The following is a 23,743-nucleotide window of genomic DNA, read 5'->3' on the forward strand; positions in this document are numbered from 1 at the left end:
TTTTTAAAAAAGCAGTTTATTAAATGGGTTAATTGCTTTGGGGCTTGGTTGACTAATTATAGTTTTATTACATACAAAAATTGAGCTACTGATTTGAAAAATTCCCTGCTTAATCATGTTTATAGTAATTACCATACTTCAACATTTTGATTAACAGTTTGTAGTATGCTTCAGCTTCTTAGCATACATTGCTGTAAATCAAGATAAATGGGAGTTTGTTCATTAAAGGCTGGTATATTGTGTCAAGACACGGGTCTCTTTTTAAAGAATTGTGCTTTAAACCTTAAAGCAATGCTTGTAATTTATGTATTGGTAAGATTGTATGTATGTTATATGTAGATTTTTCATCAGTAAAATGATCTGTCATGTTGAGGTCTATATTGGTTAACTTTCCCTAAGTCTAGTTTTCTTCCTATCTTGTGTAATATATAAAAGTACACTATAATAACCCAAGTATGATCTGGTATACTAGATACTGATGTGTTTATAATTCTTAAATGGTCCTTTCCTCTGGTTATATTTCTTACTGGTAGATGTAATCTACTGTCTTTTTACAGTAAGTTAGTAGACTTGTTTTTGAATCAAATATTTTTGTTAATTGCAAAAGTTTAGATTTATGAGAATATTAACAAGCTGTCACAGTAATCTAATCAGCAGCTTAAGAATGATTTTACCGGAGAACCATTTTTTAAAGATAATAAATTCATCCTGCTTCTCCCTGGAGATATTTTTTTTCCCTTTAGACACTTAGGAAAGAATCATACAGGGAGTTAGTCAACAAAAGCTTAAAAGTTGAGTGTCGGGGGCTTTGAAAATCATCTCTCCCCACTTTTTAAAAATTTATGGCTTTTTTCTTTGCTTTCCATTTTAATGTTCATAGTGTGAAGTTTCACACAGTTATTATCATCAAGCTGGTTATTTAAATTTCTATGTGGTCTCAGGCAAACTTGACACTATATTAGTTATATTTGTTTATTCGAACGGTAAAACCATCTAAGTTTGACCTAATTTAGGAACCTTTAAAACAAATATTCAAATAAGCACAAGAGAAATTAAACGTGCAATTAAAGTAATAAGGAATTGATTACCCTGAGTGTCTATAAAGTAATAATGAGGATTTTCTTACTATGGAAATTATAGAATTAAATAACTTGAAGATAAAAGTAGATCTTCACAGTAGTTTATTTCACTGTGGTAACTATGAAAATTTCCTATTATGGTATAATTTGGGAGTTTTGGTATTTCTTTGCAGTTATTAAAGAAATTTTTTTAATGTTTATTTTTGAGAGAGACAGAGTGTGAGTGGGGGAGGGGCAGAGAGCGAGGATGACACAGAATCCAAAGGAAGCGGACTCCAGGCTCTGAGATATCAGCACAGAGCTTGACGCGGGGCTCAAACTCGCGAGAACTCACGAAACTGTGAGATCGTGACCTGAGCCGAAGTCGGATGCTCAACCGACTGAGCTACCCAGGCACCCCTGTCAGTTCTTTTTTAAAATTTTTCTTTTAAAACTTGTAGTTGATGTGTGAAAATTAGCAGTACCTGGATGTGAGGGCAGATATAGTTAAGGTTTTCTGCCCCATTCTTAGGACTTTGATCTTTGATTTTTGTCCAATTAACTTTCAGTACTTTTTGTGACAAATGGCCTGCCCGAAGGTATTTGGGCTGGAAATGGTGTTCATGCTAGAGACATTCTATATAAAAATAAAAAGAGCAAAGATAGTTCAGAACTGAGAATGGTTGGTTTGGGGGAAAGAGGATGAAATGAAAGCCCTGAGCTTAGAATTTAAAGTCTGTTTCTTTAAAAAACAATCTCCCTTTAAAAAACATCTTACAAATGCTTGGTCACTGCTTTTTATACTGAAATACAAGAAGACTGTAAAGTAGACGTCCAAAATTAGAAAACTGAGGTGAGCTTGAACTAGAGCAGTAGGGACACATGGCAGGTTCTTACTGGTGCCGATTTTTACTGGTACAAATACTAGTTCCTATTTAATTATCAGTAGCCTCAGTCTAATTTTAATGGATTTGCTTTTAATATGCTTGCGATTTCTGTTTTGTCATTTACTACTACACTGTTTAATTCCATGGAAGAGCCCATCGAAGGACATGACTGGGACACACTGGAGCAGAGCCAGTTCACCCAGAAGGAAAGACATCATGGTGTGCAGTTCAGAAAAATGTGCAGTGTTAATATTATGCATTCACTGCTGACTTGGAGAGTTTTGTGGGCTTGAGTAATAGGTGTATGTTCTAATGGAAATTGTCACTTGCTGAACTTTGTTTCCACAACTTGTTTGCTGTATTTCTTTTAATTTTATTTCAAATGAAGACTTTCAGGTAACTGTCTGTGAGGGAAAAAAATTTTTAATAGCATTTTGGAAATGTTTTAGCTAGAGTCCTTTAATGTCTTCAGTTCTCCCTCCTTTGATGAATCATTTGTTTTAGACAACATAAATGCCATTTGGCAGGTACTGGGGGATTCTTTTCATTTACCCAGTTGTTTTAGTAGCAGTTGGAGTGCCAACTTTCGGATATCTTACCAGTTAGATTCAACAGTTTTTTAAAAAGAAACAGCTGAACTCTGCATTACATTGTGGGAAAGGAAAATCGAAATAGGTCAAGTTCAATTCAACTTGTTAAATCCTGTTTAAATCCTATGCCTCCGTAAAATGCCATTGGTGCTCCAGAGAGGATCAGAGAACAGAAGACATGACTGTTTTCTTCAGTGAACTTATCTGGTTGGGAGGGTGGAATAGTTTATATGCAAGAAATGTGTGGCTTGAGTGATACGTACTTTAGTGATGGTTTAAACAAAAAAGATACTTTGTTGACTGAGAAAAGACCTAAGTGAAATTTCTATAGAGAAGGAACTTTACTTTCCGGGAAATGTCACTCACCATACAGAGACGTTTTATCATTGCACATAATTTACCAAATGCACACCTTTAGGCATTTAAAAAATTTTTAGATAAACATTTTTTTTTTTTGCATATGTAATAACACTCTTTATTTCTCGCCTCTTCTGGGTAAGATTGCTTAAAAGGTATGAGCTAGAATGCTTAAAAAACAAAATTAGGAAACCAGAAATCTCAGTAGTTACTATTTTATTGAGTTTCTTGCATTTGAAATGTACTGTTACGCCTATTATCTTATTTTCTTAGAGACTGTACATGAAGTGTGGTTTTTCTGGTCTTACCATAAATTTTCCGTATTTTTCCTTTATTTATATTTTTAACGTTATGTATGTATACTGTGCATTCCGCACTTTGCTCGGACTAAGTTTCCAGTTTTGTCCAGTGTTTTCAGTTGTTAGTTTAGTCGAGAAAGGCAGTTTTTCACCTGTTTGTCCACAGGCAGCTCCAAGGGAACTTCCTACACTTTGACGCTGCATTTGTTTTTTTTGTAAGCCTGATTATATTACATGCTCTCGCTTCGTTATTCATGCCTTGCTTTTGTCACGTTTTAAACAATGGGAAATGATGGTAATGGTCACAATAATAAAGAGTAAAACCTCTTTTAACTTCAGAATGCTTAATTCCTGCATTTAAAGGCTTCCTTGGGATGTATCATGCTCTAGTGTACTGAGATCGAATCGTCTCACCATTACCGATGATGAATTCTGTGTCTGAAAGAGAACATATGGTTTTACATGTACATACAGTTTACAATAACTTACACTAGGGAAGTGTGGGTGAGGGGAAGAATATTTTTTAATCCACGTGTAACAACCTTTGCGTAGAATATGGGGCTTTTAATAGTGCTGGATCTTTTTTAAATTAAGTTTTTATTTAAATTCCAGTTAGTTTGGATTTTTAATCTTTGCACATGTTGCTTTTTCCTCTTTATATTTCTGATTTTGGAACTACAACCAACTTTCACCTTTCTCTGAAACCCAGTATGATGTTCTCAAGGATAGATCATCAAGACTTTCATCATTAGTATGTAGTGCATGATTTTGTGTTAAATGTAGAGTTTTACTTTATAAATGCTTAATGATGCTAATCATAGATTATGACTAACTTTCACAGGTTTGTTCTTATGTTTTGGGGAAAGAATATGGCCAACAGTACAATCGTGGCATAATTTAATATTTGAATCATTTTTCTTTTAGAATTTCAGGATCAGATAAAAATGATTTACTTCCCTATTTAGGACTAAGATTGGTAGTCACTTCTTTTTTTAGAGTGATAAACCACCCAGCTGACACATGTGCATTGCCCGGAAGACATGTTTCTGGCAGTGTTTGATACTCACTGAACTATAGACCCTGCTGTGTTTCACGTTTATGTGTCCCAACCCAGCAGGTGTGAAGTTACTAAACAGGAAACAGCCAGCAGTGAGAGATGATGCCTGAAACATCAGTTATGTTTGCTTCTATTTGCTTGATTTGGTTCGTTTTTTTTATGTGTGTCATCTTAGCCAAGGAAGTTTAGTTATAGCATGTTTTCCTTGAGTTATGTCAGTAGATTGCCTGAGTTTCTAGATTGTATAGTCATCTCTTAAAATGTTCAGGGTAACGTATACATGGAAGGTTATGCATATTCAAAAAAGGAAAGTGAGTGGACAGATTCAGGATCGAGCTCGGTGTGTGTGTGTCAGATGGTTGGCCTGGAGCAGACTAGTGATAGCTAGGACGCTTCTGCCCGCACCTCCTCATTTCACGTGAGCCGTGCATAGCTGTACTGGGTTTCTTGTCTCCCCATTGACCTGTGTAGTAGTATTTCTGTCCTTTATTCCCTCGTATACACTTGGCTCTGCACTCCTGGGAGAGGTTATGTATTGAGACAGTCTGTCTTCCTAGGACCTGCGTGTAAGGCCGTTGTCTGGTAATGCTCTTGCTACAAGGGACAATCCATACCACGTTGGCTGTTTTCTTCCTGAGCAGCGCGTGCTGTGGGACGACTAACTTGGGTCAAGGGTGCATTCTTGGGCAAAGCAATGTCCTGTTCTTTCTCTCTTGTTTTGGTTGATCCCAATGGATTGCCCTTTGGCTTTTAGCTGAGGACAACCTAGAAGGAGGTGGACCCTCCTGTCACCCATGTCTTTATGAAGAAGATAGAAGGACTCAAATAAAGGGTGGGGAGAACATCCCCACAGATCCCCTGCCTGGCTCTGAGTCGTAATTGCATCTTTTTTAACTGGTTGCACATGGAGCCAGCCGATGGCACGGGGGGTGGGGGAGTGCAGATGTGTAGAGGTGCTGGAGATCTTAGCTAGTCAAGGGCAGTGAATCATTTACTAACAGCTGGGAAGTAGATTGCATGGGGACTACTCTGTATCTCATGCATCTTTCTGTGTCTAATTTTAAAACAGGTTTTGTGAAGTGATTGTTAAAACTTCACTGTATGATCATTAAAGTTAACTTCCAATGTTTGTTTCCAGAATCATTCTTACAGTCACTCTTACGGAATGAAGAAGAGGTCTTCTGGTTCTCGTAAAGACCCACTGGTTAGTTGTGTTCTTTCTCATGTCCCACTATCTTGTGCTGCTGTAAAATTCACGGATTACTTTTAGGGAACTTGAGAATTATGATTGCAACTTTGGTGTGCCTTAGGCGTTATTGCAATCTGATACCATACTGAAACATGATTCTTCAGAATCTTATTTAAAAGTAGTTTTGTTTTCACTTACAGGATTTACTATCAAGTTAATACAAGAAGTTCCTTAACCACCTGTTTTCATTTATGAACTGTCTTTTGGCATATACTTCAAGAATACATTTAGTGAGATTTTTATCCTTATTTTAGAAATTTGAATTGATTTAGTTGTGGTAGTATCGGCAATGCCAAACTCACAAATAGGTTTCATTCTGAGAGTTTGTAGGTTAAATTTTGGGAACGTGGAATGAGTTTTCTGGTAGAAACAATGAAGTTTGTGTTAGCAGAGTTCCCATGCTGTCTTGCAGAGAGCTCTTTAACCTATAATGCCGTGAAGCCACAGGACCAACAACAGTGCTCCATTCCAGCCACTTCCAGCCACTTTGCTAGAAGAAGCGTGTCCAGAATGCCCGTTTGGGGTGTGAGGAACACCTCTCCCTGTTAGGCTGCCGCAGCACTGGCAGGAAAATCAGTCCCAAGCTCCCCTGCTAACTAGTTCTATGGACAGGGCTCTGATATTTGGTGGGGTGAGAGAGGGTCGGTGGGCTTTGGCACAGAGGAGAGAGGAGAGAATGTGATGGAGAGGACATTTGTGAGAGGTGGGGGCTGAAGCATTGGGAGGGCGTGGTACAGGGAGGCAAGGCCTGGAGTGGCAGGGGGGCGGTGGGAGGAGGGGTGCCCCCGACTGCAGGGGGATTCGGTCAGGGATTGCTTACATTTCTTCAACTTCTAGCAAAGAAGATGGCTGGATAAATTAGAAAGGGAGTTCTGTAGATGTTTTTCTCTATGTCAAGCAACCGCAGTCTGTAAAATGGGTTATTTTGTGCAGTGTATTGAAAATGAACTTGCCATGGAGGTTTTAGGCCAAACCTGTTCAGTAAACACGTGCACTCCATCTTTGGTAACGTAATTTGATCAGTTCATTTTGACAAATAATGGGATTAGGAGAAGTTTGGGAAGAAAAAAGACTTGAATATTTTCTGTGACATTGCCAAATGGAATTATAATTGGTAATTACTAAATGGTAATTATAATGGTAATTATAAATGGCAGTTACTCAGTTGTCCTGGATTTTTCAAGGATGTTACTAAATGTGACATGAGAATCAATCACTTATTATTTCTGTTTCATTTTGACTGAGGGTTTATGCTCATGTTTTTAAAGTAAAAAAGTTAGTAGTGACTTGGTTTGAAAACAGTTAACCTTTAGTATTGGTCTTTTTTTGGAGACTTGAGATAATTATTATTGTAACTTTTACTTAATGCAATTCAGCGCTTTAAAGTCATTGTTTTGGAGGAGAGGGCTTTGGCAGTATCGGAGTCTGCCTTTGTGCATTGGTAACGTTTAACCTAAGAAAAGTGTTTAATTTCACTTTCTGCAGAGTGGCCTCTACTTTGACCAGAGAAACTATAGCAGTCTCAGACATAGCAAACCCACCTCTGCCTACTTCACTCGGGTTTGTCTCAAGCTTTTTGGCTCTGTGTGTTTTATTGTCCAACTTTAACACATTTCTAACCCTCGATTTTGCCTTTGACTAGTTAGAACTAATCTGTGAACGGCTGTGTGTCCCCTGGTTTGTGGTAACTGAATTCATATAGTCTGTGTGAGTGTGTCTTCACACACTGGGAGCTATTGAATCACCGTTGTTGTAAGTGAGTACCATTTTCTTCCAGTTTTTTGAAGTGAAAAAACTTAACATATAAAAAAGTTCAAAGAATTGTATAGTGACCATCCGTGTGCCCACCACTTAGAGTCTACAATCAATATTTTGCTCTGTTTCCTTTATCGTATTATTGTCTGCCTGTCTGTCCATCCATTGATCCATCTTTTTACGGGGGGGGGGGATGTATTTCAGAATAACTCGTAGGCATCAGTACACATCATGGTGGATGTCTTTCTAATAAAAGCTGACATGTAAAGGTTTAAACTATAAATGGGATGAGAAGAATATAATTATTTGTTTAATGTTAGAACTCTTACTTTTTTCAAGGCATTTGGCACATCAATAAATTTAAAAAACATTCAATACATGGTGCGTAGTACATTTAAAATAATTCACTTGTCAAAGCCTGCACACACAACTCACTCTTATTTGCCCTGTCTGATGGGCTTGGGAAAAGGAACTGAAAATTATATTTTCAAATGACGTCAGAAAAAGAAAGATTTAATTCCATTTGAGAGTGCTGTGCCTTGTCGGTGCTTGGGCTTTGTTGTGACCACTACAGTTTATCTGATTAAACTAAGGCACTTGGTCCATGGCTTGTTTTGAAAGACTGGGTTTCTCATCCATTTGGAAAACAGTGTTTATAGTGATGGCTTGGAGCTCATTTACCTGGTTCCTCAGCAGTCAGGCTAAGCCCATCAGGAGTCTGCCGTGAGATCACAGAATGTCCCAGGAACTACTGGCGACCTGCGTGTGGCCACCGTCCTCCACAGACCCTGTGCCGTGACCCCCTTTCCTGGAGTGTTTTCTTGGGCTGCCACACTACCTCCTGACGTTACTGTTGAAAGCCCAGTAGGACTTAACCCATTTATGGAAAACCATCCCAGGTGTTTTTGTTACTTACCCCTTAAGATGGGTACTCAAAGACTTTTTTTTTTTCCAACGTTTATTTATTTTTGGGACAGAGAGAGACAGAGCATGAACGGGGGAGGGGCAGAGAGAGAGGGAGACACAGAATCGGAAACAGGCTCCAGGCTCTGAGCCATCAGCCCAGAGCCCGACGCGGGGCTCGAACTCCCGGACCGCGAGATCGTGACCTGGCTGAAGTCGGACACTTAACCGACTGCGCCACCCAGGCGCCCCATCAAAGACTTTTTTTTAACGTTTATTCGTTTTTGAGAGGAGAGAGAGAGTGGGAGAGCAAGAGAGCACAAGCAGGGGCAGGGCAGAGAGAGAGGGAGACGCAGAATCCGAAGCAGGCTCCAGGCTCCGAGCCCAAAGTGCAGAGCCCGATGCGGGGCTCGAACTGGTGAACCGTGAGATCATGACCTGAGCCGGCCGAAGTCAGAGGCTCAACCAACTGAGTGAGCCCCCCCGGGCGCCCTCATAAAAGATTTCTAATGACTAATTTTTTTTCACTTGTGTGTTACTTAACTGCCTTAAGCACTCAGGAATTGCTAATAAATTATGCAGTATAGAATAAACGAGGCTTCTGCTTTCGTGTTGGGGAGACCAGTTCTTTTGTTTTGCTAAGTTACCTTGTTCTGTTTTGCTTTTGTTTCTTAACAGTCTTCTTCCCTGTGTAGTGACCCCCTGGCGACCTCAAGGAGTAACAGGGTTAGTACTTTGTGAGAAGTGTGTTGCCTTCATCGCTACCAGTTGCTTTTCTTTGGGTGAGATCGTGCACTTTTTTCATAGGCCTCCTCCACTGCAGATTCTGGTCTGCTGAGAAGTACCAGTCTGGTTCGTATTGCTCTCTTCCAGTGTGTGTACTCCCGGGGAGCCCCTGTCATGGCGCTGACTCTGGCTTGACAGCTTTCCTCCACAACAGTCGGGGGCACATGGCTTTGATGCTGTGTGTCCTGCAGGATGTGCTGCCTGTGCTTAACTTGCAAAACTTTATGGTAGTAAAAAGGCCCCTATTTTCCAGATACTGCTGGCTGCTGGTAGGCCCTTGCTTAGGATTGGTTCCTGTAGAGAAGGCCGACCTGCATGGGCCCCACTTCACTTGTGTACTTTTGTGAGATGGCTGCCCATGCACAGCGGCCATGTCTTTCTTTGGGACAGCTGTGGCCTTGGCCACATTAATACCAGGCTCTAATAAAGCAAGCTGACTAGAAAGCGGAAGCCATAGCTCTGTGTAACGTGCGACTTGTGAGCCGGTTGCTTTCGAGCTGTCGCTTGCTTACTGGGGCCTGTTCTCGTAGACCGGCCCCTTAGGGCTCTGTAGTTTCGTTTTATGGTTGCCGGTGGGCGAAATGCTTTCTGTCCCTCGCTTTCCTTTTCTGTTCAGAGAATAAATTCATAAGTGTTCCTTCTCCTAGCTTCGTAACACAATGATGGGAGGAAATACTGTAACTAAAGGTGCTATTTAAACGAAGCGTGAGCTTGAAGTTTTAATGGGATCAATGTAGGGCTTCACGCATATCAGTGGGTGTTCTCACCTGAGATACCACTCTTTGACGCCTTTTTGGAACTGAGTACTGCAGAGACGTTGTGACATTTTCCAAACAACTTGGATGCTGAATCAATAGACAAATGGCATTTTCTCTGTTCTGTAGGTGTCATTGTATGACGGTGGATTATATAACCCTTATGGGTCTCGAACTGTAAGTCCAACCGGAGGGAGGTGGTGAAGAGGGTGATGTGCAGGTGGGCACAGTTCCCTTACAAAGGAAAAGTCATTTCATCTGACCTGCAGTTGCTCTGTAAGCAGCGACCCATGAGCTAGCCAGTTGTGACTCTCACCCAAGCTGTGAGCAAGTGCCTGCCGGAAATCGTGGCTCAAAGTCTGAAGGGAACATAGGCAGAGGAACCTCTTTTCCTGCTCACTAGTCCCGCAGAAAGAGGATGAGAGCAGTGCTCCTCCGGGCATCCCCTTCCCCTTCTCAGCCTCCTGCCGAGCGATGCTGGGTCTGAAGGGTTGTGGGGGAGGTAGGGTTCCAGACCAGGGAGTAGCCAGCACCTTCCCTCTGGGAGCCAGCAGCCACTTAGGGTCCAGGGTCCTTAATGTATTTCCAGCAGGAAAGGGAGCTGGCCATTATTGTAAAACCTTTCTTCTTGGAAACTTTATAGCCATCCGAATACAGTTCCTACTCCTCAAGAACGAGTTCGGCCCGAAGCAGTCCTGTGGTGAGCTGTCTGGTCTCTTTGCATGCTTTGTAGACACTTGGGGTTGTTTAATTAACCTGTACTCACGGTTCAGAAGACTGAGGATGTGTGTTTCACTCTTGTGTGTGGATTATCATTGGCCGTCAGAGCACAAACTCAGGTGTGCTAATTTGTCCTAATTGGTGGTTTCTGTATGAATGTGGCTTTGTACATAATTTCTTAAATGAGTCTGGAACCAATGCCATTAAACGTTTAAAAAATGTTGTACTGTCATTTATGTGAACTTCTTGTCTTTTTAGTGGTGATAATTCAAAAGATGGGTTGATCATCCTGAATTTCTCCCCTCCCTCTGTTTCTGCTTCCTGCGTTGAGCCATTTCACTTGCCTGCCAGCACTTCAGGGATCAGTGTTGTGAAAGGAGAAGTAGTAAAACAAGCCAGCTTCTAAAAATTGTTACATAAAAGACAAAACTGGGACAGTTCTAATCACCTAATCTTTCTGGAATATTAAAACATTTTTTATTTTATTCAAAAAAATTTTTTTTAATCTTTATTTATTTTTGAGAGAGAGACAGACAGACAGACAGACAGAGTGCAAGTCAGGGAGGAACAGAGAGAGGCAGACACAGAATCCAAAGCAGGCTCCAGGCTCCGAGCTGTCAGCACAGAGCCCGACACGGGGCTCGAACTCACAAACTGTGAGATCATGAAGTCGGACGTTCAACTAACTGAGCCACCCAGGTGCCCCAAAACATTTTTTAAACATTTTTTAAAGTTATAAAAGTGGTATTAGCTTAAGGAAAGTCCAAATTAAAAATCCCTTGACGCTTTCCCCCATTTCTCTTCCCCCAAGTGCAGGCTCTGTCCTCGTATATCCTTTCAGAGATACGTTATGCATGCATGAGTGTCCTTTATTTGACCAGTATGTATATGTATACAGATTGTGCCTCAGCTTGTTTTCTTTACTTAAAGTCTCTTTTTTGTATCCATACATAAAGATTTATTTCATTCTTTTTTTTGACATTTAAAATATTTTTTGGAAATGTTAATTTTTTAAGACAGAGAGTGAGAGTGCATCATGTGTGAGCACAAGCAGGGGAGGGGCAGAGAGAAGGAGAGAGAGAGAGAATCCTAAGCAGGCTCTGTGCTGTCAGTCCAGTGCAGGGCTCAGACCCACAAACTGTGAGATCATGACCTGAGCTGACATCAAGAGTTGTATGCCCACCCCGCTGAGCCACCCAGGCACCCTTGACATTTAAAAGATTTTTAAAAAGTAAACTATGTTCCTTTTTCTACTGAATGCTTTTTGGAGATAGGTTTGTTTTTTTTTTTTTTTTTTTTTTTTGTCAGCACTTTCTTTTTAATGGCAATCTATTATTTCATTAGTGCATAAATTGTACATTTCTTTTTGAGGATTTCTTGGATATATTTTATGTTTTGGTACGGGTACTGCTTTTCTTTTTTGTTTTTAAATTGAACTGTGGTTGGCGTCCAGTGTTAAATTACTTTCAGGTTTGCAACACAGTAATTGGACAAGGCTATACGTTCTGTGTTTGCCACAATGCATCTGTCACTGTTCAACACTGTTACAGTTCCACTGTCTGTATTCTCTATGCTGTAGCTTTTATCCTTGTGATTTAGTCATCACATAACTGGAAGTTTGTATTTCCCACTCCCCTACCCATGGACATTTAGGGTTGCCAGAGTTTTGTTACTAAACACTTGCATAGTAGACTTTCTTACACAAGTCTATTTTTGTGTACATATGAGTAGATCTCATACCAGGTAAATTGCTAATCCTAACATGATAGGGGTCAAAGAGTATATACATTAAAATTACGATGTACGTTGCCGTATTGCCCACCAAGAAGACCGTACTAATTTACTTTTCCAGTGGCAAAGGATGACTTTAAGAACTACCTTGTTATTCTTGACAGTGTCAAAATTGGAGAAGTTACTTTTTTAAAAAAAATGTTTATTTTTGAGAGAGAGAAAGAGAACACGCAAGCACACGAGTAGGGGAGGGACAGAGAGAGAGGGCGTCAGAGGATCCTAAGCAGGCTCTGTGCTGACAACAGAGAGCCCAGTGTGGGGCTTGAACTCACGAACCGTGAGATCATGACCTGAGCCAAAGTCGGATGCTTAACTGACTGAGCCACCCAGGCGTGCTGGAGAAATTATTAAAGCAGTTTCTTAACGTTCGATACAGATTGTTTTTGTGGAATGGAGTAAGTGGACTACGTAGGTTTTCTTTTATATATGTGTTTGACTCTGTTCTCCTGCCATTTCCAAGTGGCACTTCTCAAGAATTCTCCTTTACTTAACAAAAATGTGCACAGGAATGTTTAAGGAGATAAAGGTTTTTTGATATAAGTGGGGAGTTTACTTTTACCTTACTCCATAATAAAATTCCACTTGGCAATTCTTGGGCCTGGTAGCATTTTTAATGTACCAATGTAATGACCCCTTGCAAACAAAATTACGGTAATGTATTTTCAGTCAAGCATAGAATCTTGTCCTTGTGTGCTAGTAGCTACATGCTATTTCATTTGGACGTTGTGTTCAGAGTTATTGTCTTAGTGATGCCAGAATGGTTCCTCGGTGATGTCAGAATGGAGGTAACCTTCACCTGTGGAAGAGGAGTCTTCTAGGGCTGGTGAAATAGGAAGAAAACTATAGGGTGATGTTAGAAATAGCTCCACTCATTGCATAGGAATGAATAAAGGACTAAGAATCATCATTTCAGTGTCCTTGCTGGTAGGCAATTCTTTGACTTACATTATTTCCTCAGAAGATATTCGTATATTTTCTCTCCCAAACTGAAACGTCAAGTACGCTTACTGACCCCGGACGGGATCCCAAGGGGCCTTTATTTAAAAAAATTTTTTTTTCAACGTTTTATTTTATTTTTGAGACAGAGAGAGACAGAGCATGAACGGGGGAGGGGCAGAGAGAGAGGGAGACACAGAATCGGAAACAGGCTCCAGGCTCTGAGCCATCAGCCCAGAGCCCGACGCGGGGCTCGAACTCCCGGACCGCGAGATCGTGACCTGGCTGAAGTCGGACGCTTAACCGACTGTGCCACCCAGGCGCCCCAAGGGCCTGGGGGTTTAAAAAGCATGAAACCCTAGCTGCTTTTGGTTGGTCTGTTTATACCCCGGCCCCTCACTCCTGTCCTCTTTTCTTCTGTAACTTAAAAGATAAAGTAGCCTTTTATTCTGTGTGCTCTTTGGAAACGTCTGTTGGTTTTTAGGGATAGTTTATTACACCTTGAAGTCCCTTTTCTGTCTGATGGTGCATGATACATGGTGCCAGTTAGATGCTCACGTATAGGATTTGCATGCTTCTCGAAACCTTACCTAACGTGCTTACGGTCAGGTGAGACCTGGAGTGAAATCGCCGGTTTTCATTATCTGCTTTTACCGTCCATAGTTTACCGACGATGGCAGTGCGAGCGTTGGGTCTTCTGGTCGTGCCAGTCACGGGCGAAGGGACAGTGTGGTGAGCGTGGTTTGCATGCAAACACATAGAATGAGTTTTAAACTTGCACCAGTGTGTGATCACGTGAAATCTATCGGGAAGTGAAATTTGCATTTGGCAAAATGAGCATTTTCCTCAGATTTCGCTTATGTGAGTAAGTTGCCTTCAGAAATGTGTTCCCGCGACTGCGTATTCTCTGGGGGCTGTGGAAACTTTCATTAGTAACTTGCCTGCGCACACCCCTAACGTGCTAGTCTTTGCGTATTTGAAAGTTTTTCACTTTCTATACTTTGTTGCTATTTCATTCACATGCATTTATGTGCACAGTTCACCACAGACAAGTTTCTCAAGCAAAATTAATGCTCCGCTCTGTGTAAAACTCCTAACTGTGGATCACAAATCATGTTGCCATCAGTTGCTTTCTTCTCTGTGTGTTTAAGATGTATTGTTTATTGTTTACATATCTTTTAAGACCTGTGAGCTTTTTAAGAGTTGTTGATGGCAAAACTTAAAAATTCTGGTCTTAGAATTCAACTAGCTTAATAATTGTAGACGCAACAAATAGCTGGGTTAGACTACAAGTTAAATAATTTCAGATTATTCTTTTTGATGAAGTTGGAAGTTTTACAGAGAGCTGATGGCATTTTTGCTACATATAAGAATTGATTTGAAAGTTACATTGCTAAGGATGGTATGTCAGCTTCGAGCTAGAAAAAAGAACCGTGTTTTGTGAAAGATTGTAATAGACGTGAAGTTTTCTTAGAGAAGAGGAACACCAAACGTTCGTGAGATTTATGGCCAAGAATGCAGTGATCTAATGAAGGCAGTTGTGGTCCATCGGCGAGCCCGCTAGAGCTCATACTCATGGCTGAAGGAGAAAAAACAAGCCAGGCCACCTGAAAGCCCCTGGGACAGCGATGGCATTGAAAGGGCAGGGACTTGAAAGTCACGATGCCTGGCTTTGAGCCACTTCCACAGCCTCTTAGTTGTGTTAATTGCAGTTTATTTGCGGTGGGGATGTCAGTGACTGTCTTTGTAGGAGGGCTTAATATATGCATTAAATGAATTAGTATGTGGAAATTACCTACCGCAATTCGGAGACGGTGGGAACCGGTCAGATATTAGGTATGTGTCAATCTAAGTTGTATTACTATTGGTGTGAATAAAAATACTGTTGCTTGCCTGCAGTTGCCCTTAGCAAAACTTCACATTGTAAGCCTTTTTTGTCTCTGTGGATGGACTTCCAAATTCCGTTCCTGGAAGGGAAGAGTTTTTAAGCAAGGCAGTCAGACAGAGCTGAGGTAAGGAAAGCTGATGAGTGAGGTAAAAAATACTCCCTTATTAATTCACCAAATGTTTAGGGAGTAAAGTGCTGGCGGGCCAGACAGATCAGGTTTCTGACCTCCTAGAGCTTATATCCTTGTGAAAGAAATAGAAGATAAGTAAGCAAAGGAAGATAAAAAGAAAGTAACCCCGGGAACTGTGAAGAGAAAAGCAAGGACAGGACAGGGAACGTGAAGGGACGCCTGTGTGTGTGTGTGCAAGTCCCTTTGGACGGGGTGGTCAGAGAAGGCTTCCCCAAGGAAAGTGACCTTTGAGCTGAGACATTCCTCCTCGTAATGGGAGGAACCAGCTGCCTGAAGAGCTGGGAGCAGAGCTTTGTAGGCCAGTGACAAAGTCTCAGGTGGGACAAGACGCAGTGTTTGGGGAACCCAGAAAGAGGCCAGTGTAGTTCTGTCATTATTTTGTCCCACGGTTCCTGGTCTTGAGGAATGTGAAAAGGAAGGAAGTGTAGAAATGGGCTGAAAGTGCAGTAGATACCCTGCAAATCGTTCCGCATCGAGCATACAGGTGCTTAACAGAGTTGATACTGTGACGAACTGTAAATTTGAAATACGGTAGAGGTTTTAGGGAAATACTATTCTAGGGACCCTCCCAGTGAGGATGATGTATGTGCCACACACGCTACCTTTGCTGGCCCTCGGGCAGTAAGTGATCTCTGCAGTATCGAACTCTGGCGAAGGTGAATAAAAGCGTGTTTCAGGGAGCTGTGATTTCGTTCAGGAACCCTTTACCTTTCTTTTCTACGTCTTTGAGGATGTTAATTGCATTCGTTTCCTCATTTCATGATACGTTACCAAGCACCTAAAAAAGTTTTCCGCTCATATGCCAATGTTCTTACCTTTTCTGCTCTCTTTTCTTAACCTTTAAAGCCTCTCATTTTTTCTGATTGAAAGGTTTCTGCCGCCGATTATTTTAGTCGCTCCAATCGTAGGGGGAGCGTGGTCTCTGAGGTGGATGACGTCATTATCCCAGATGTGACCCGCGTGAGTGTATTGCATGCAGTGGTTGTGGTGTCTCGGTCTTGCGACTAACGGCTCACACATTAGCTGTTTGAAAGTTAGGAACTTAATTGTAGCATAAAATAGCTATTTGTTTTGGAATGTGTGTATTGAGATGCTCTGATTGAAAAAAAAAACAAAAAACTTTTCTGTGAAAAATTTCCCCCGTGGAACTTATCAGCAGTTTCCACGATTACCAGTAATTGGCCAATTTTGCTTTATTGCCCCGTTTCCTTCCTTTTTTCCCCCTGAACTATTTAAAAACAAAGCCATGTCATTTAGTTCAGTATGCATCTCTAATTGAGAATTTCTTTGTTGGTTTTTTTTTTTTTTAATGTTTATTTATTTTTGAGAGACAGAGAGAGAGAGTGGGGCAGGGGCAGAGAGAGAGAGAGAGAGAGAGAGAGAGAGAATCCCAAGCAGGCTCTACACAGTCAGGGCAGAATTCGATGAGGTGTTCGATCTCACAAACCGGGAGATCATGACCTGAGCCAAAATCGAGAACTGGATGCTTAACCAACTGAGCCACCCAGGCACCCCTGAGAATTTCTTTTTCATATTCACTCTACTATTATCATACCTAATAAAATAAATAATTCCTTGGGGTGCCTGGGTGGCTCAGTCGTCTGAGCGTTCGATTTTGGCTCAGGTCATGACCACATGGTTCATGAGTTCAGGCCGTGCATTGGGCTCACTGCTGCCCGTGCAGAGCCTGCTTTGGAGCCTGTGTCCTCCTCTGTCTCTGCCCCTTCCCCGCTCACGTGCGCGCGGGCTCGCTCTCTGTCTCAAAAACAAATAAAGATTAAAAAATAATAATTCCTTAAAACCATCTAATACCTAGCCCATATTTAGATATTCCTAATCAGTCTTAAAAGTTTTCTTTTTATTTTGGTGAATCTATGTAGTACTAGGTAGACTTTGAAGGTTGAACAATAGAACGTATTACTTAGCAAAGTATCACTAACGTGGTTACTTGAATAGATTTTAAACATTTGGACCATGGCATTGTTTTGAAGAAATGCTTATCCTTTGCTTTCACATTCATGGGGAAGTGAATTTAGGAAAGATTGTCCAATAGAGATGCCTCGAAGCATTTGTCTTAATGAAGGAACCCCAAACGGCATATACTCCTGACGGATCTAACAACCTGATTTTCTCTTTGACACCTTCTCTCCCTTGCTGGGATTAGTGTTGTTTTGCACATAGACCGGTGCTGTTTTGATTTTCAAGCACTTTGAAGTAGATGAGAGGTAGTATTTCTAAGCCAAAAAGTTAGTTTTCAAATGAAGAGATATTGCTTTACATTTAGCATGTTACTGATTGTATTTATTTGTATTTGATAAACCTTTATTTATTTTCAGAGAGAGGGAAAGGGAGAGGGGCAGAGAGAGAGGGAGAGAGAGAATCCCAAGCAGGCCAAGAGCCTGTCAGCAAGGAGTCCAACGTGGGTCTCGATCCCACTAACACAGGATCTTGACCTAAGCAGAAATCAAGAGTCAGATGTTTAACCGACTGAGCTACCCAGGCACCCCACTGATTGTATTTAAATAGCTGTTTCTGAATGACTTTAATCCTTGTAGTCCTTAAGTATTCCAGATCGTTGGGCCTCAAACCTGGCCTTAGAGCAATCCTGTCTTGCCCTCTGTCGGATCAAGGAATCTCAGCATGTGGAGTTGGAAAGTTGGCTGCCAAAAGTCTTTGCTCTGAAATATTGCTCATTTTATTTTTGCTTAACAACTTGTTCTTTTTTTGTAGATACAAACAATTTAATGTATACAGCTTTTTTTCTTAAAAACTTGAATTCTGTTAGCCTCATATTTGTGATGGTGGTTTTGTCCTCCTTACATGTATTTCTTGGCAGTTTATCTTAGTAACTACACAGAAGTGAAAAGCTTGATAGTTTAAGAAAAAAATCTCTTCCTGCTTCTACTAATTTAATATAACTCTTTTCTTTTCCCAGATAGTTATTTTGGTTTATTTACATATTTTAAAATGAAAGTTATACATATTTAATGTGTATAACATGATTTGATAGAATAGCCTGTGTGTGTGTGTGTGTGTGTGTGTGTGTGTGTGTGTGTGTAACCATTATACATGGTTATAGCGCCCTCTTATTTTATAGCTTGTGAGCTAATGATTTTTATCTTTTTTTTCATTGTTGTTTAAGTACCTGTAATGATATCCTTAATTTTACCTCTTGATAAAACCTTAATGTGTTAACTAAAATTTAAATTAAAAAAAAAAAAGGTTTTACTCTGTAAAAAAACAAAAACCCTAAAATGCTTGCCATTCATCTCTCTAGAGCAAAAATTTTCTCTAATATTATTTCTTGTAAAGGGGAACTATAATTCAGTTCATTGTGGATAAATGGGAAGTAGACTTGATATTGCTAAGATCCCCGCCTTTAAAAGGTAAGCTGGGAAATCTGCACTTTTATGTGAAATATTCTGCTTTTAAGACGCTGACAGTGAATTCACAATTTTAAAAGACACTTTCTGGCTTCCCCACTGTGGACCAAATATATGTGTACAGTCTGCTCCATTTATAACTTCTGAGCTGGGAGTGCTTGAAAAGGGTGCCAGGCCCTGATTTGGCAAGACTCTTAACACAGTGTTTGTGACTGCTCTAGCCAACGGCCTTTTTCTCTTATCCTATCGGTTAGGCTGGGGAGAAGAATGTAAATGTGCTAACTTTAGTTTTACTGATTATTAATAATTAGTGCATTTCTGAGTGGAGTCCAAAGCCATTTTTGCTTTATGAGATTATTAAAGTTAATTGCTCCCTTCCCTTCTGTAGTTGGGGAATCAGATCTTCAGTTTTCTGGGTTTTGTTTTTTTTTTTTTTCTGTCAAACAGAATTTTTATTAGTGTTATCATATCATATATAAAATTAGAAGTTAATAAATGATTAGACTAATGATTACATTAAACAAATACTATAAATACTTTATTTGACTATAACTTTATAACATTAAAAAATAAGTCGTTTATTCAAATGCCTTAATATAAATACCTTTAACTTCTGATCATATATATTACTGATACATTTGACCAAATGGTGGCTGCACGCTGAAAATTGTACACATCAGACATGAATAGCTCAGTCCTTTTAAGAAAATAATTGTAACAAGGTACCGGTCTTTATTTCTAAACAACTTTTAAATGACAGCATCAAAATGTATTTATAACTAAAATGCTCTGTTTCTATTCTATTCTAAAAAAATTCAGTTGTATTTTACCATTTTAGTCAGGTAAAATTATCTGTCAAACTAAGCAGCCTTATGTTTAAGTGGTTCAAAGGGCCTCTTAATCAGAGAATAAATATCAGAATAAATGCCTTTCTTTAAGAAGAAACAAGGAGTTTCAAAGATTTGACAAGATGTGTATTCTAAAATATTTCTCACATGTGTTAATTTCAACAAATATTCAAGGAGTTCAGATTTAAAGAGAAGTAATGTACAATCTGTAATGTCAAGAGCAAAGCATTTTCAAGCATCCTGGCATAAATAGGGCGAAGGCTTTTATCACTGAAATGTGGGAAAGATTATATTTAATTTTGTTTACTAGTTGATCATGGAAATTCTTCAAGAAAATGTTACTTAAAAATTTTTTTATTTATTTATTTGAGGGGGGTGGGCAGAGAGAGACGGACAGAGAATCCCAAGCAGGCTTGAATTCAGGAATCATGAGATCATGACCTGAGTGGAAACCAAGAGTTGGTCACTTAACCTAACTTTGAGCCACCCAGGCGCCCCTAAGAAAATACTACCTTTGAACTTAAGCTTTCAAATTGGAATATGAAGTTTGCCACCGTGTGCTCTCCTTTTCACATTAATACTAACGTGAAATATTGCAAGCTTGTTAGCTGACTTTCAAGTTCAAACGACCAGACCCCTTCCTTGATCGGAAAATTACCTATTTAATTATTTAAGAGTGCAATGACATAATGTTTACTTGAAATTTTTTGAGAAGAGTAGGCTACAGTTAACATTAATGAGCAAGTCCTGAGCACCATATTAAGGTGGAAAAAAGCTTTGCTTGCTGTTTTTTGCTTTTGTTTTTGGTATTTTAGTCTACTTTTTTATTAGCCACTTTTTTAACAATTTGATTTACTTTTAATAGTTTTTCTATCTCTAATTTGTTTTACAGAATTGCAACCATATATGCAGCCTTTGCTTTCTGATTTCTCACTAATGTTACAAAGTTTTTATATTGTTGTGCATATTCATTTTTCCATGGTTACTTATACACAACAATTTTTTATCAGCTCTAGTCGCCATGATTTTGCATTGGATCCTCAGGCCTTATTCATCTTATAGCTGAAAGCTTGTAGCCTTTTGCTGTTTCCCTATTTCATACTTTAATATATTAAACATGATTAACTTTTATTCCATTTGAAAGCCTTTTCAGTACCTGGCAGACTCTGGGTCATCATTATGAACCTTGGCTTGTCATTGCGGTACAGGTGTTTAGACCTCCTAGAGAGAGCACTGGGGCTTTTGGAAGACCAGGTTTCAAGTGGCTTTTTGTCTAAATGGGAGATAGCACGTAGCAGAGCACAAGTCTGAGAAGTGAGAACTGGAGCCTCTGGCCAAGTCACTGCAGCTCAAGAACCTGGACTGCAGCGTCGCTGCTCTTGGCATTTTTTGCTGCCTTAACAATCCCCGAGGTTTGGCGCGTGATCAGTTTGGGTTGCGACAGTTGGGATCTGTCAGAAGACAGTGGAAGCAATAGGATCGACGTTGCCACGGACTAGTTCAGTGATGCAGCCTCTGAAATGTAAGATCATTCCAAGTTGACTGTTTAAAAAATGGGTGGGTTTGGTGGTCATTTTTGTGAGAGGGGACATGAGCCAGGGTTTTAGGTGGACCTAGAAGAGTGTTTCCGGATTTTGCCTGTTTTTCTCTAACTCATTAGTAGAAGAGAGGTGGGAGATACTCTGAGGAAAATAAGGCAGTTTTATCCAGACACGGTATTTCTTTCACTCTGAAGAATAACACTTTAAATGTGAGGCAGTGGTTTTAGTAGCATAAATGTGATGGAAGATGATTCCTTTTCGTGGCAATAATCGCCAGTATTAAAAACCACTGTCATTGCTTGTTTGTTTCAAAATGTTTCATGTGTGACTTAAAAAAAAATCAGTTAACTAAAATCAATTCCTTTTAAAGAGTGTTACTGTAAAAAGTGGCAAAAAGAGATCAAAGCCGAAAGTTGAATATAAATGCATTATTGATACAGTACTTTTAATAAAGTAAACACCTTTTATTATAAACAGTGTTTATTATATAAATGCAGAGAAAAAAATGAACGTGATAAATGGGCGATGAAAAAGAACAGAAAACCTTTCAAATATGAGGAAATTAGAATGAAGTGAACTGAATAGAACCAGAAATAATGGCATTTTGTGTTTTAATAATTAACTGAGGAAAGTTTTCAAATCTTTTTTTCTAGATTGAGCTGGGAGGGTTGGTCTAGGAGTTGGAATCTGGGTTGATTTTCATTTAGTTAAGTAATTGGGACAGTAAATAATATGAAGGCGGGTTTTAAAATTCACAAAACTGAGATCTGAATCCAGCCCTGACGTTTAGCAGTTGTTCAGTTTTCAGGAAGATCTTCTGCCCCTGAATTTCTCTCTCCTCAGCTGCAAGGTCGGGGTTTGGGAGGAGACCTGTAAGATGCCTCTCTTTATGAAACGCTAATAACTAAGGCCTATCTGCGGAAGATAGGCTAACTCAATCATCATGTCTAGATAATAGGACAGACACTATGCTGCTGTTAAAGTAAATGAAGTAAGTCTGTAAGTCCAGATGGGGTATGATTCGTTTCCTCATTCACCCAGTAAACTTTTAGTCCTTCTACATGTCAGGTGCTAGTTTTGATGTTGTGAATACAGAAACGAACATACAGGCATAGGCTTACTTACATGAAAGATAAAGAGATCAGACAATAAATTAATAAATATCATGGGGTCAGAGATTGATAAATGCCATGAAGACAATGAAGTAGTTTCTTTAATTCCTGAAAGTTGGTAAGGAGAAAAAGAAGGTATAGAATGTATTTGAGGCATTGCTCTAGAATTTGTTAAAGACTTGGTGGCTGGTTATCCTTGGATCAAGAATTGGAAGGTCAGGACGTGGTAGGGTAGGCAGAAAGGCTTACTTCACGTACCCTTTTGTGCTATTTCATTTTTTCTTTTCTTTTTGACGTGTGTGTACTGCTTTAAAAAACCCAAAAACCAAAAAAGCCAAAGAGCTCCCTTAAGGCTGTAGGGGAAATCTTTTTTGATGGTATATTTCACATGCTTTAATCCAGTCGAAACTCTTTGTGGCTAAGTGTACTGGTCTTATCTATGTGTCCTGTGTCCTAATAATGTTTAGAGAATAAAGCTTTTTGGCTTTTGGTTTTATCAGAGTTTTGCTTTTGATGTGTACAAGTTTGTGGGGTTTTTTTTTTTTTTTGTATTAACATTTGCAGTGCTAAAACTTAAGTTTATAATTTTCTTTAATGTGTTTCAAATACCATGAAAAGAAAATCTAAAATTCTAAACTGCACAAGGACAGCTTGCTCACTGCATGTTCATCCTTAGGATAAGAATTAACATTCTTGACATTTTGTCTTATCTGTCTCAACTTTTATTTCAGTTTTAATATGTTTACTTTTAGGTTGCAAACAGCAGTTGAACTTGGAGAACTCAACTGTGGTCATTTCTTTTTTTCCTCTAAAAAAAAACCTGACATGCTAATAAGCATCTTTCCTGATTTTTATCTCTGTTCTTTTCTAGTTGGATGAAAAATCTGACAAACAGTATGCTGAAAATTACACAAGAGTGAGTATATACATTCCTAAGAGAATTAAATTCTCAAGGTCAGTTGAACTTAATTTTAACTGCAATTTCATGATTATACTACATGTGAACTGGGGGAGCTACTCTTCCTTTCTCCGTCTATTTCCTGTTCTTGACCCCCCAAATTCCTCCGAGGTTGAATCATGTGAAGCTCTGGGAAGAGAAAAGACCCTGCGTTTTATTTCCTTGAATGTCACTTCTGAAGCTTTGGGCTGGTCTTTTGATTTCCATTGCCTAGAACTGGATCCCGAGGAGAAGCCATTAAACACTGAAAATGAAGTGGAATGCTAGTGACAAACTCTGAGGGTTTTGTTTTTGTTTGCTTTTGGTTTTTTTCCTTAATAACACATTTTTCTTTGGAAGTAAAATAACTCCGTTCTAGGACTTGATTTATGTTAAAGTCTCTATATTCTGGAAGTACTTTCAGAAAGTCATTTTAGGGAAATTATCAGGATTCATTTCATGCTGTACCTAAAAAAGATACAGCTGTTCTGTCCAGTAGGGATACGATGCAAGCCACAAATGTACCCCACATATGTAAGTTTAACTTTTCTTTAAAAGAAATTTTTTTTAATGTTTATTTTTAAGAGAGGGAGAGACAGAGTGTGAGTGGGGCAGGGGCAGAGAGAGAGAGGGAAACACAGAATCCGAAGCAGGCTCCAGGCTCTGAGCTGTCAGCCAGGAGCCCGAGGCAGGGCTTGAAC

At 39.6% G+C, this 23,743-nt stretch overlaps 1 protein-coding gene across 24 annotated transcripts in view; it reads left to right on the plus strand.

The window, feature by feature from the left end:
• The window catches only part of LRRFIP2 (LRR binding FLII interacting protein 2), a 104,438-nt gene that overhangs the window by 45,033 nt on the left and 35,662 nt on the right, over window positions 1-23,743 (plus strand). For 13 of the 24 annotated variants that reach the window (XM_045037897.1, XM_023260762.2, XM_023260766.2 and 10 more), the window contains 10 exons: window positions 3,901-3,942; window positions 5,387-5,452; window positions 6,983-7,057; window positions 8,834-8,881; window positions 8,963-9,007; window positions 9,826-9,873; window positions 10,340-10,396; window positions 13,807-13,875; window positions 16,092-16,181; window positions 22,977-23,021. In XM_045037897.1, coding sequence (XP_044893832.1) covers window positions 3,901-3,942; window positions 5,387-5,452; window positions 6,983-7,057; window positions 8,834-8,881; window positions 8,963-9,007; window positions 9,826-9,873; window positions 10,340-10,396; window positions 13,807-13,875; window positions 16,092-16,181; window positions 22,977-23,021 — 585 coding nt within the window. The remainder of the gene's footprint in view (window positions 1-3,900; window positions 3,943-5,386; window positions 5,453-6,982; window positions 7,058-8,833; window positions 8,882-8,962; window positions 9,008-9,825; window positions 9,874-10,339; window positions 10,397-13,806; window positions 13,876-16,091; window positions 16,182-22,976; window positions 23,022-23,743) is intronic. The other 11 variants (XM_023260772.2, XM_023260774.2, XM_023260773.2 and 8 more) reach the window with 4 other exon arrangements.

The sequence above is a fragment of the Felis catus genome, chromosome C2 (assembly GCF_018350175.1).
Source record: "Felis catus isolate Fca126 chromosome C2, F.catus_Fca126_mat1.0, whole genome shotgun sequence".
Lineage (NCBI taxonomy): Eukaryota > Metazoa > Chordata > Mammalia > Carnivora > Felidae > Felis > Felis catus.